The sequence below is a fragment of the Lepisma saccharinum genome, chromosome 20 (genome assembly GCF_977018435.1).
Source record: "Lepisma saccharinum chromosome 20, izLepSacc3.1, whole genome shotgun sequence".
Taxonomy (NCBI): Eukaryota; Metazoa; Arthropoda; class Insecta; order Zygentoma; family Lepismatidae; genus Lepisma; species Lepisma saccharinum.
The window spans coordinates 2,053,685-2,067,105 of NC_139248.1; the positions used below are offsets into that span (position 1 = coordinate 2,053,685).

The 13,421-nt window shown below is 38.6% G+C and overlaps 1 protein-coding gene across 1 annotated transcript in view; it reads right to left on the reverse strand.

The window, feature by feature from the left end:
* Positions 1 to 1,291: 1,291 nt before the first annotated feature.
* Positions 1,292 to 13,421, reverse strand: part of LOC146003628 (uncharacterized) — a 34,813-nt gene continuing 22,683 nt past the window's right edge. Inside the window, exon 4 of the mRNA XM_083141950.1 lies at positions 1,292 to 7,003. Coding sequence (XP_082998076.1) covers positions 6,022 to 7,003 — 982 coding nt within the window. The 3' untranslated portion in view covers positions 1,292 to 6,021. The remainder of the gene's footprint in view (positions 7,004 to 13,421) is intronic.

Genomic DNA, 13,421 nt, shown 5'->3' on the forward strand with positions numbered 1-13,421 from the left:
TGTGGATACAAAATTGCTTCCTGATGAAAAACATATTCCGTGACCTGTCAATTGGAATGCACCTACTTACACAGAAATTTGAGGTGACAAAGTCTCTCACACACTACATCAGCTATGGATGCAAGGCTAAGTATTGGCACATTCCTTGTACCACCTTCATAGTCTCCAACATTGTTGAGGCACTTTTCTTACAGGAACACAAGGTTTTGTAAACCCCACTGAAGACATCTGACATGGATGTAAAGCACCTTCAGTACTTCTTCTTTTCAGTTCATCATCAACCTGCGAGGATCTTCAAGAGATATATGATATGCCAGGCAAGAGATCTTCTGCTGAATACAGTTTTGTTGATATGTCCATCTGCAATAACTCTTCAGGAGAGCTGACTAAATTTGGATTTATATGAATCTTGAATACATTATGATTTGCACAAACATTTTATTAATGGTGATAATTCACACTACTTGAGGGCTAGATGGTTTGGAACGTGACACATTAACATGTACGGAACACAGTAATGTCATCAACTCACTCCCAATGAAAAGTACAGATACAACAAAACAGTGTTCAGCCAACGAGATGCCAGTGCTTATATGCCAGTATGACAAATGTCTTAAAGTTGGTGCAAGGATTCTGCCTGTAATAAATCTGTGCAATTTTCAAGAAGCCTAAAGTCAGTTGCACACCGGATCCACGGGGCTCGAACTAGATCTGGCCTGCTAGCAATACTCAACTAGCAGTGCGGACCCAGTAGACATGGCTCCCAACTGTTCTGCCATCTTCACCAGAACCCTCCATTTCCAAACACACACAACCAGGTTGACGTCAGCACTGCATTTCTATTCTGAAGATGGGAGTATGGTTAGCTCTTGAAAGCTCTGATACCTTTCCAAAACTCCCTGGTCGATAACCAGAGAATCTGTTTATCATTCGTCATCAGCAAAGCTTCAAGACTAACTTCGAATTATTTCTCTTGTAGTCTACAGTTATTACAAGGATAAAAACAGTTTTTCGTTGTGACGTTTCAAGAGAACACACACTCCCTTCATCAGACATTTATTTTTAGTTTGATTAAAGATACAGTTATAAGAATGGTTAAATTTTTTTGATCAAACTACAAATAAATGTCTGTTGAAGGGAGCATATGTTCTCCTGAAACGTCACAATGAAAAACTGTTTTTATGCATGTAATAACCGTAGACTACAAAATAAATAATTCTACAATGCATACATGCAAGAAAAAATTAATTAATTAATTGAATTAACCTTGCAATATCTGTGTGGACTGTTTCTCAATTTATATTTATTTTTGCACAATGTACACTATAGGTCAATTTTATACAGATGTGAGAGAAATCATTTCCTACATAAAATATTTTCTTGTTATTCCACACGTACACTTCCCTAGTGCATATATTTCATACAAACTGGGAAAATGTTTTGGAGTAAAATAAAGCTAACACTAACCAACAGCAGGATTTACACAATTTAAAATGAAATCATTATTTACATATAATTAAATGTCTTCACACAGAAATGTTCAATGCACTAACTGCAATGTAAGAAACAGTAATAATTAAAATTATGGCTTCTGCTCCAGTAAGATCTTCACACATCACTTGGTATACGTATCCATATTATCACAGGTGAGCATGTAACTGTTTTCAGATGGCTGAGAAGTAATATAATACTGATTTTGAACACACCTAAGCAAGAGAACTATTGCAGAGAAAGAAGAAATACTCTAAAGAATGAAGTATTTACAAAATTTTAACTACAACGCAGTGAATGCATCTATGCCACACATTATTAAAAGCATTACAATAACATCTCGAATATATAGCTGCTTCTGTACAGTAGAAAAATTTAAAGACATTATTTTCAGAAATTATGATAGAACATTAAATCATAATTAATGTCTTGCTGAAACTAGCACAGATATATGAACAATAACTCAGCTTGGTCTGAGAATATCCAAGGAAGGAAGGAATATATTCCTCTTTTTAACAATAGTATGAGATTTCATGAGACAACCAAGAGTTCAAAATACATACACACATGATTTTCCTATATTTTGCAAATTTCGGGATTTCATTTAATTCACCATATTTTTATAATTCCTTTATGTTTATTTTAGCTCTAGATTCTACGTCCATAATTCTAGGCTGTTCAGGAAAAAGAACGAAATCAAAACATGCAATTTTACAGCAGACATATTATTTTAATAGCAAACCATATAGACATGATGTACTGTTTAGAATCTTCACACATGTCCAATGTAAAATTATACTTCCATTTTCTTTAATTGATTCAGTGTGACTTAGATGACAAACAGAAAATTGCAGTTTGTGTGTCTTTTCTTGAACACCCTAGAATTGTTATGACAGTGTGGATGAATGGTCAGTTGAACAAGCACACAAAAAAAAAAACATCCATGCTTTACCCCATTCACACATCAGAACCCGTGATTTCATAACACATTTTACAAACCACCCCACCATGGAAATTCATGAAATTCAACCATTAACATTTGGCACTCAGTGGGAAGCAGATCTGTTCATTGGCAATTTAATATACCGTATTTGCTGGCTCATAAGAGACACCAACGTATATACCCTTTTTTGTACACATTTTTGTGGAACAAGCTTCTGCATTGATTTTATAATTACTTTACAATATTTCAAATATAAAGTAATATATAGGTATACTCTGAACAAATAACTCCCCTTATCTAACCACGAAATAATATATTTTAATCGTATACACTGCAAGGAAGCAAGAAAGAAATAGTCTAACTCAGAAGAGAAAATTTCCAGAAATGGAGGTAATAAAAAACTAAGTATCGGCATACAAGACAGACCCTGTCTTTCATTAAAGAGAAAAAAATGCATCTTTATGGCGAATACGGTAATTTGTGTTTACTAGCTGGTTTTGCCACCTAACAACATTAAACTGTTTTGAAAAGAATAATAAAATTCTTAACAGCTACACTGTTTATGGAGAGCACACTCATTTTTACTCATATCGAGACAAGAGCAGATTCTCATCAAATTTTTCATATCATTATTCCCACCAACTCTCAATCAGTGAATCTTAAATTTCAAAGAATCTTGGTTAACCATTAAGCTAGTTGTGTGTCATCGTAGCATAGCCTAGTGCTTAATACTTTTGTCCTTTCGATTGCTTTTCTGCCTCTATAGGCTAATTATGATGTAGATTAGATGAAATTGATGAAAGAGTCACAGTTCAGGTCTGGCGAGATTGTAATTCCATTGGCTAATAAAGTAGCTAAGTTTTGATGTTGAGTCATTATGACAATAGGGGACCCACTTAAAAAGCCATATAGGGCCTTCAATACAGCCTGTGTGGTACAAAACTGAACAAAACAGGCATTTGGCCCTAAGAGGTCCACTATTTACTGCGAAATAACTATTATTTGCGATAACGGAGGTTGCCTACCTCTATCATAATTACTGACATCTTTATATAGCTGTAGAAATTTTGCAATGTGAATTGACAAGAATGTTTTTTTTAAAACAGCTGCAGAGAGCTTAAAAACAAGACCAAGATCGTATTTGTAGAACTACCCACCCAATACTAAGTTTTCACAAAATTGACAAAAACCTTTTCTTTTTGGGTCATTAAAAAAAACTGAAAATTAAGAATCCTATTGAAAACCATTCTACCTGCACTGTATTTAAATTTCATCGTGATCAAGCCAGAAGTTTTCTGTTTATAGAATTTCAAAGAGAGTGGTCATTTGAAAAACACCAAACAACAAGAACTTTTTTTTGTTCTCACAACGATTAAAATTCGAAGGCATACTTAAAAAAAAAAACTAAAAAAAACAGCGGTTCCTGAACTTTCCTAGACCGCGGACCCCCTTCAGAGATCACTCGCCCTCGTGGACCCATAAGAATTAACTCAAAGATTTAAGCCCGGAATTTGCATCATTAAAGAGTAAATACTCTTGTCTTAGTATTTTTCCGAACCTTTGCGGACCCCCTGACAGGGTCCCGTGGACCGCAGTTGAAGAACCGCTGTATATACAATAGTTTAATGCAGAATTGAATAAGCTAAATTTTGATATAACTCGTTTTTATGTAGGTCAACTGGTTAATTTTTAATTGGGAGTACAAACTCAAGTCTCCACAATTTTTAATTCGATAGTAGGGATGGTTATTCCCTTGTCCCTCATCATTTTCATCTCTTCATCATGATTAGCAGAAAGTGGCACAATAGACAAAGTAAAAGTACAAATCCATTTCATGAAATGACCAGAACTATTTTGAGTGTGCACAGAAGATTCCTTTGCCATCATGTCACATACGAAATATTTTGTTTGTAATAGATACAAGGACAGATATAGGTATATACTACCTAACAATACTTTATTACTGATAAAAGATATAAACCTGAAATTCTCTCTTTCAATAGTAAGATTCACTCATCTGTATACACTGAATAATTATTAGAAATGATAAACTTCAGTTCTAAATGGAAGTAAAAACAGTTAAGTAACATGATTTTCAAAAATGACCGCAATTAGTGTGATATTTTAGGGCAAAAAAGAAAAACAGAGTGTGCGACTTTAAAGAAGAAATTGGGAGTAAATATGCAAATTTAAAAAAAATTTAACCATACAAGACATCTTGAGTGCTTGAGTATGGACAAAACCAGCTTACTGACAATCTGTTGCATAAATTTTCCTACTTTTCTAACCACTCAGAATAAAATTAAAATAAGTGAACAGGAGTTTCGTATTTTGAAGAACAATCAAATAATTTACTTAAGATACTACATGCACTCAAAGTTAGTTTCTAAGTCCAGACTACGGGTTGTTTGGAATAGTCAGTAGGGTGTCTAAAGGCCGAATCACATGGAACTGGATTTCCAGTAGGAATGCCTTATTTGGCACTGGTCTGGCTACCCATCTGCTAGTTTCTGTATACTTTTATTCCCATAAGACATTGTGCAGAGCTAACAATCTAAAAAGATGGACAAGCAATTTGAAGAACGTCGTAGGAGAATTACTCCTGTTATTAAAAATTAAAGAAAAGTATGGACTAGAAATTGGCTCGAAAGAAAATATGGTAATCACTGCATACTGAACAAGCTTTTTAATGAACTCTGGTATGCATATTCATACATGAGATTTGCAGGATTCATTCACAAAAAAAATATCTTGTTCAACTAAATATGTCAAACATTTAATACACTTGTAACAGGGATTTTCCTATTATCGGCTAATCATATTTGTCACGTACGAATCTCATCGCTTTGCATAAATACCTAAATATTAATGAACTAAACACGAATGCATGTCATCTATGTTACTTTCTCTTTTATCAAGAAGCGAACAAAAACAACCAACACTCGGAACCCACAGACAAAAAAACTTTCCTTTGGCAAACTCAGAGATAATCTTCACATGGACACACTTTGCTCTGATTGGCTGTTGCACAGAATCCAGTCGAGAAAGCCAGTTGCAATTAGAACACGGTGTAGTCATCAAAACTAGTCAAGCAGGCAGCCATCATTTCTGCTCAGGTAGCCAGTCTAGTGCAAACTGGAAATCCAGTTTCGTGTCATTCCACCTTAACTGCCACTCGAGAGATATAGGTTCGATTCCTGGTGTGGGTGATCTAAGATCAGAATTTCCACAATGTTGTCCCTGCATGAAGTCTCGAATAAATAGGTACCTGAGGGATAAAAGCAGCCAGAGCAAGGTGCATATCACACAACCTCAAAAAAAAAAAACAGATCGTTAATAAAGTGTGGGGCCATACTCCCACATCTCCCCTGGCATGGTGAATGAGCATGGGAACATACCTTACCATAGTTATGGTACAGTTATTCAGGAGCAAAGAGACCCCTTGATTACAAGGTGACAGTGTTAGCCATTATGCAATTGAGGTGGCTCAAATGCACCTTGCAGAATGGTGGGTGACAATGAACCTGAAATTGGTAGAAATATCATGTCACTATGTATTCCATTATATACATTCACATTAATTCCGCTCACGTAGCAATATGGAGTTCCTTATGTTTTGTTAAAGTCTGAATATCGAAGAAGGTTTTATTACAAATTTCACAAGGATACGGCTTGTCTCCATTGTGAAATTTCTTGTGACTCAAGAGGTTGCCTTTCTTGTTGAAAGTCTTCCCGCACAGGTCACAAGTATACGGCTTCTCCTCGCTGTGGATCTTTTTGTGGGTGTTCAAGTACCAGTGGAAGTGGAAATTCTTTCCGCAGAGATCACAACTGTACGGCTTGTCGTCACTGTGGCACTTCAAGTGTTTCTGAAGCGTCGCTCGGTCGGCGAATCTCTTTTCGCACTCCTCACAAGCATAAGGCTTTTCGCCACTGTGTCCCTGGTGGTGCTTGACCAAGTCGCCCTTCCGAGCAAACCGTCGCCCGCAAAGATCGCAAGTGAAGTGCTCCCCTCTATGCAGCTTCAGGTGGATATTCAAGTTGGTCTTCCACTTGAAGCTCTTTCCACAGATGTGGCAGGTGTATGGCTTCTCTTGGCTGTGCACGCGACGATGGTCCGACAGGTGCGATTTGACACGGAAACTCCGCCCGCAAATTTTACAGCTGTAAGGTTTTTCGCCAGTGTGACAACGGCGGTGTGCTTCCAAGTTACGCTTGTCGCTGAACGCTTTTGCACAAATATCACAAGCGAAAGGCTTTTCACCTGTGTGAACGCGCCGGTGTCGTTCGAGCTTTCCCTTCACACTGAAAGCTTTCCCACAGAACTCGCACGTGAACAGCCCGCTGTGAATGCGCTGGTGCAACGTAAGGTCCCACCTCACACAAAACCGTTTCCCACACAAGTCGCAGCTGTAAGGTTTGACTTGGGTGTGAACACCAATGTGAGCATTCAGGTTTGTTCGCCTCATGAAAGACTTTCCGCACACCTCACAGGAGAACGGCTTCTCAATTCTCGGCACTGCAGTCTCTTGTGGTGGCTGGATCACATCTTCTCGTACACGTTTGTACCTGAAACAAATATCGGTACATGTAAACCACAATGCACTGTAATTTTCATTTTCATAAATATATCATATTAACTAAATATTTCTTATTGTTATTTTCATAATTTCATACAGATATCCCTGCCCTGAGTGCAAAGTACTAACCAACCCATTCACTGAGAATCTAAACTGGGGCATCTGTATTACAAGGCAAAAGTATTACTACTAAGCCATTAGGGAGGCATACTCTAGAGTCCTGAGACAAGCAATGAGCAAATTATAAGTACTGTAAATGGATTTGAGTCGCAACTGTCAGACCAGAGTGCAAATAGATCTGCCCTGAATCTCTTGATTGAAGTTAATGTGATACAATGTAAGCTATGCGTCAAGTTAACTTTGCAGCAAGTTTTCGCACATGTAGATCCAAACGTTCGCGCAGAATATAGTTCCACTGAGACGGGTTCTATTCCAACACGACTGCATACTTGCAAGAAACAAAATAATACATCCATTACCAGGTATGAACTTGATGGGTTGCAATCACTGTGCAGACAAATTTGGAACCGCAGATCTGCCAACTGGGATGTCTATTGCGTTGAAAAGACACGGAAACTCCAGAGCGAGTCTAGCAAGACTGAATGCGTTGAATCGGTGATACCAGTGTTGCACATCCCACTATTTTAACCCTTTTACCGTGATTCATTGCTAGCGGCGTGAATGGCTGAATCGAGGTCTCCTGTTCAGGACACGGTTTTGCCCGAGTGTTATTTTGGGCATCATCCGAAGGCAAAAGCTCTTCAAAGTCAAGCAAGTTGTTTTAAATGCATATTCCTCCTTATGGCAACAAGACTAAAATAAAACAGGGCGTGAGGTGATTTGCCGCCAATGTGCACACGAACTGTGTCTCGGGTGTTGATTGATTTGCAGTGTGAGTTTAGGAGGAGGAAACGATTGTTTGTTGTTTGACGACAAAGGATTTCCATGGTAATCAAAGATATCGCCGTGAGAAGAAATCAAGCATGAGATGATACCACCTTGCAAACCACCGCCAGGGCTGAAAGCAACCGACTGGAAAGGGGGAGGGGGAGGCTTATTGTTTCACCCACTGGCGGCTTTGTTGAAGACGCATGTTTACTGCTCCATGCAAAGAAAGGGAAGGGTGATTAGATTATCACCAAGAAATGGACAGACCAAGATTTGAATCCTGGTTTAGTGAAGTGATTCATAAATTGAAACCAAACAGAGTAATAGTAGTAGACTCCATCATAACAAATCATGCTCTTTTTGATGGTATAAACTTGAAGTGTGTGTGTCTTATAAAAACAGATCTATTGCGAAACAAGCAACTAAGTTTTTGATAGATTTATTTCTTTCGAAAACCAAGAACAATAACTCGTCATTAAATTCAAAAGGGGTCTGTCGTTTACTTTTACCTTTGTGTTTTTCTTTTCTGCATGCTCGAAATATACACACATGCCCTCGTGTTTCGAAGATATTTCACGATTTACATTAAGTAAGGACACATTTATTGCATAATCTATGCGCAGAAAGTACTTTTAAAACTGTATGGTTCAGGAGACAAAAAGAGGAAAAATACATTCTGCTTTACATGCATGCGAGGGTTTTGATATGTTGTGTGCTTGGCAATACTGCGGATTTTCTCAGTGTCTGCGATATAAACAGCTCAGCAGTTGAGTCAAGACTGGCACAGAAGAGTCTGAGCTCAGACCTCATGCGGATTGATACATAAAACCTGCTGCAAACTTAACCTGACGCGGGGATTAGGATTATAACTTTCATTTATGCTGACATCGCTTTATGAAGATTTATAACAAGGGTGTGAAAATTGTGGTTCCATCAATGTCTGAACACGAGAATTGCTTTACACCAGGCTAGGTTTATTTTATTGGGGCATTTCACAGAAAGTGGTCCTACTCCTTGTAAATAACAAAAATTAATCAATCTGAAAATTATTATTATTTTTAATTGAATTAAAGTTTAAATGTTTGTGAATGCATATTTTAACAGCAAAAATAATTCTACAATGCAAGCAATGTGTACATACAAAAAAAATTATTAGCATGTGTAGCCCATATTCTTCACAGACAAATGAAGTCAAAATTTGCTACATTTTGTAACATATTTCTCCGTGGCCTTTAAAGAATGTATAAACTATCATTTTATTACCGTGGGAAATATCCCACAAGTCCTCTCATCTCAATTCGGTATGCCTTGCGTCCTTATTTTGTTTTTGGTATTGTTTGTAGAATTGTTCCCTAGAGGGAGGCAGTGTGTGATTCGAGTTCTCCACTTCGCCTCTTGAAACAAAACACACTCGTGTACTAACAGGCAATGCATTCTCCCTTCTCTCTGACGCAACAGAAAGAAGCACTCGCTACCTTTTCGCTGGTGCTTAGAAGAGAAGCCACAAGACTATGTTTCGTGATAAACAAGTGGTCGAGACACGTTGCCTCTACGAATATAGTCACGCAAGTTACAAAGAGACTACTGCAGTGATAGCGGAATCGAGGAAACGATGCATGCTTGGATGTTTCTGACAGAAGTGCAATATTACGATTTTGTCGTGTGTGTTTCAGACTGTTTGGAGTTTTAGTTGCGCTGCGTCTCAAGGAATACTGCATGTACCAGATTGAAGAGTGGAAGGGATACATAGGCAAGTTTGGAACTGTTTTGGCATGTTTGTTCATCTACTTGAATTGCTAGTTACGAGAAGAAAATGTTAGGAATAATTTTCATTTCTAAAAAGAACCATCGCCGTGGTTTGGTTATTACGCCGTTTGAAGAATCCAACTTTCGACAGAACGGAAGAGTCTACTCAAGCTTGGATTGGATCGTCAAATTTGTTCACCCTGATCTTCCAAGAAGTACGGGAACATTCAACTATGGAATCAAGTACAATGAAGTTAAGAAGACGTCACCAGACAAGAATCTCAGAAAACTGTTCACGCTCTCCAAGAGTTTTTGTCAGTGGGTCTTAATGTGACCGAGGTATGTAAGTTTTCAACTAGTGAACCCATAGTGTTGTACATAATACGACTTTAGAGGATGACGACGAATTGGCACCGTGAACAAATGTTTAATTGCTTGGTTATAAAAAGGGAATGAATGGCCAATGTAGCTTGTTGTAGTTTTCAGGTTTGTAAGGCGATAGTCGTGTAAGAAACTACAGAAATGAACAAACAGTGGAGGTTTCTTTGGCCTTTTCAAATTTGCATGATGACATCTAGTGTTTTAAACTAATATCACAAAGTGGCCGCGGTGGCTCAGTCGGTAACGCGTCTGACTACCATGCTAAAGGTCCCGGGTTCGATCCCCGGCCGGTTCAAATCCGGGAACTTTTCTAACGATGGAAGCAGCCCCGGCGCCCACCCAGCGTCGAATAACATGGGTACCTGAGGGGGAAACCCTGGGGGGTAAAGGCGGTCAGGGGCGTGATGCTGATCACATCACCCCCAGTCACGACCGGATCAAGAAAGTGTGGGGCGTTACCCCCACACCCCCTATACGCCTTCATGGCGTGGTGCTAAGCACAGGGGAACACTTTACCTTACCACAAAGTTGTATTTCTCCTGTATAAAACGTTAGAAGGAGGAAGTGTTACGTTTGCGTGTAACAAGAGAAAAAACAATAAAACCCAAAACCTCCCTTATATGTCTAAAAACATACTTTGATGAATTTTAAGAGCACCAGTTGATTAAATTGAAGGCGGTTTACAGGTAACATGAATATTTGCTGTTGCAAAAAATTAAGGCGTGATTAATCAAGTTCTATTTGAACGCATGTTGTCTGCTGTTAGGATTTGTATTCATATAATTAATTTATTACTTGGATGCTCCTTTTGTAAACATGAAAATTGACACTGGATCGTCAAGTTATTGTTAGCCCAATTATTGTATTGTTGAAAAGAATCTTCACTACCTTGCGAGAGTTATTATAATAAACCTGTTGGTAAAAATTATCTGAGAATTGTTGTTGTTCATTTTACCCTGCAAGCATTTTGAACGCCTAAACTAATATTAATGTAATTTTGGAATAGGACTCAATATCACGGTGTTAATTAGGACTTCTTGTTATAGAGGAAGAAGAATGATCCTAGGGTAATGTTTTCTTGCAGCATTTTTCGACTGAGGATTTGGGCATATTTGATTAAGTGATGTGTTTGGTGCCTTTTAAGATATTGATTGTTCTTTGCTAATTGACAGCGTACGTGCACAATTTTGACTTGGGGGTTTCCTCCTGGGTAGGGTTGTCTTGCAAGACTGAAGCGACACACAAAAAATGTGTCAAGTGCTTCCCAAAAAAAGAAACTTGAGATTAGGATAAGGTACATTTTGTCCACAGCCTCTTTGCAAGTCTTTTCCTTTGCTAAATGAAATTGCCCACCTAATACATTACAATTTTTAACCCTTAGTTCGCCGCCGTAACACATATGTTACAAAAAAAGTATGTCCCTTGTAGCCGCTGTAACACATATGTTACAAACAGCTTTAGATACAATTATCGAGGGTTTGCCACACTTATATTTGTATATTGAAGTTGAAACACTGACAGTTCGTTCGGGAACATAATTTGCAATCGTGTTTCGAAAATTCCAAATCCCCCCACCCCCTCCTTTCTCGGAATATGTCACGTGTTTGGGCTCACCCAAACACGCGTTCGCTCTTCAGTTGACAGACACAATAAATGCTTGGTATTTACGATGCTGTTTCCCTCCAAGCTTCCAACGCTGTGATTTAGTACTGATAAGGCACACATTCTTCTTTGTGTTTAGACCTGGTGATCGAGCTGAAGTAGTGGCAGGGGTGGGGGGGTAGGGCAAGGAGAGAGGGGATTGGATGAGGTTTGGCAGTGTCAGCTTTCTGTCGGCTCTATGTTAGAAATGCAATGAAGCTTGACGATAGCCAGAGGCCAAAAGCATGAGTCTAAAGCGTGTGTCTATCCACAAGTATAGACAAAAGAAAGGATTGCAAAGGCTCCCTCCCTCCTCTGTTAGGACTAACAAAGGCCTCACCATAAACACTTCGTATCATATAACATCTCATCGATTTCCCTAACGCACAAACGTTTCCTTCCGGACATATTTCCACAAAGAGCCATGTCAAAAGGGAGAAATAGATTCACAGTAGCTACACAATATGCAAGTGCGAACGAAAAAAGCAAAAGTTCGGGTTTTCTCCCCAAAGTAGCTGGAGAAGAGGGGGCAAACTCCAAATTATTATGATTTTTTCATTGAAATTCGGGGGATGCAGCCCCCGCCCGTAACCCCCCGCGGTTGGGGCATCCAAATTTTACATGGTTGCATGCACTGATGTTCTGCCTGCAAAACAAAAGTTATCCGAAGTAGATTGGTCCCATAGTGTCAGTTATAACAATTTTATGAATAATATGCAAATTGGCTAAAATTCGCTAGAGTATTACGTTTTGCCTTATTATTCAAATTGTATTGCACCCACGAACATGAATCAAGTTTCATTCTGTTGCTGAAGGTCCATTCTTTGAAAAAAAAGCAAAAGTTTCGGTTTTCTCCCCAAAATAGCTGGAGAAGAGGGGGCAAACTCCATATTTTTATGATTTTTTTCATTGAAATTGGGGGGATGCAGCCCCGGCCCGTAAGCCCCCTGCGGTTGGGGCATCCAAATTTTACATGGTTGCATGCACTGATGTTCTGCCTGCAAAACAAAAGTTATCCGAAGTAGATTGGTCCCATAGTGTCAGTTATAACAATTTTATGAATAATGTGCAAATTGGCTAAAATTCGCTAGAGTTTTACGTTTTGCCTTATTATTCAAATTGTATTGCACCCACGAACATGAATCAAGTTTCATTCTGTTGCTGAAGGTCCATTCTTTGAAAAAAAAGCAAAAGTTCCGGTTTTCTCCCCAAAGTAGCTGGAGAAGAGGGGGCAAACTCCACATTTTTATTTTTTTTTTCATTGAAATTGGGGGGATGCAGCCCTCGCTCGTAACCCCCCCGCGGTTGGGGCATCCAAATTTTACATGGTTGCATGCACCGATGTATTGCCTGCAAAACAAAAGTTATCCGAAGTAGATTGGTCCCATAGTGCCAGAGTTATTACGATTTTTCTCCATTATGTATACGAATTCAAATTTCCCGCTCAAAGCCTCGGCGACACTGGGCTTACTTTCGTCAGACCGTGCGGCGTACTAAGGGTTAAAGTGTCAGACACACAACAGACTTTTGTTAATTCATTTCATGCATTCAGGCTATGTCATCATACTCGAGGGTTTCTTCTTCTTCATTTGTTAGCAGACACTGCTACATCTATGAAATCAGTTCATTATGAATATTTTAAACAAATCACATGTCTAGAACCTTACATTTTATGTGTGAATGTCATACACATAACACCTGAATACTATTGCATTATAAATATAAAATAATCTTATGACTGATAACTTGCT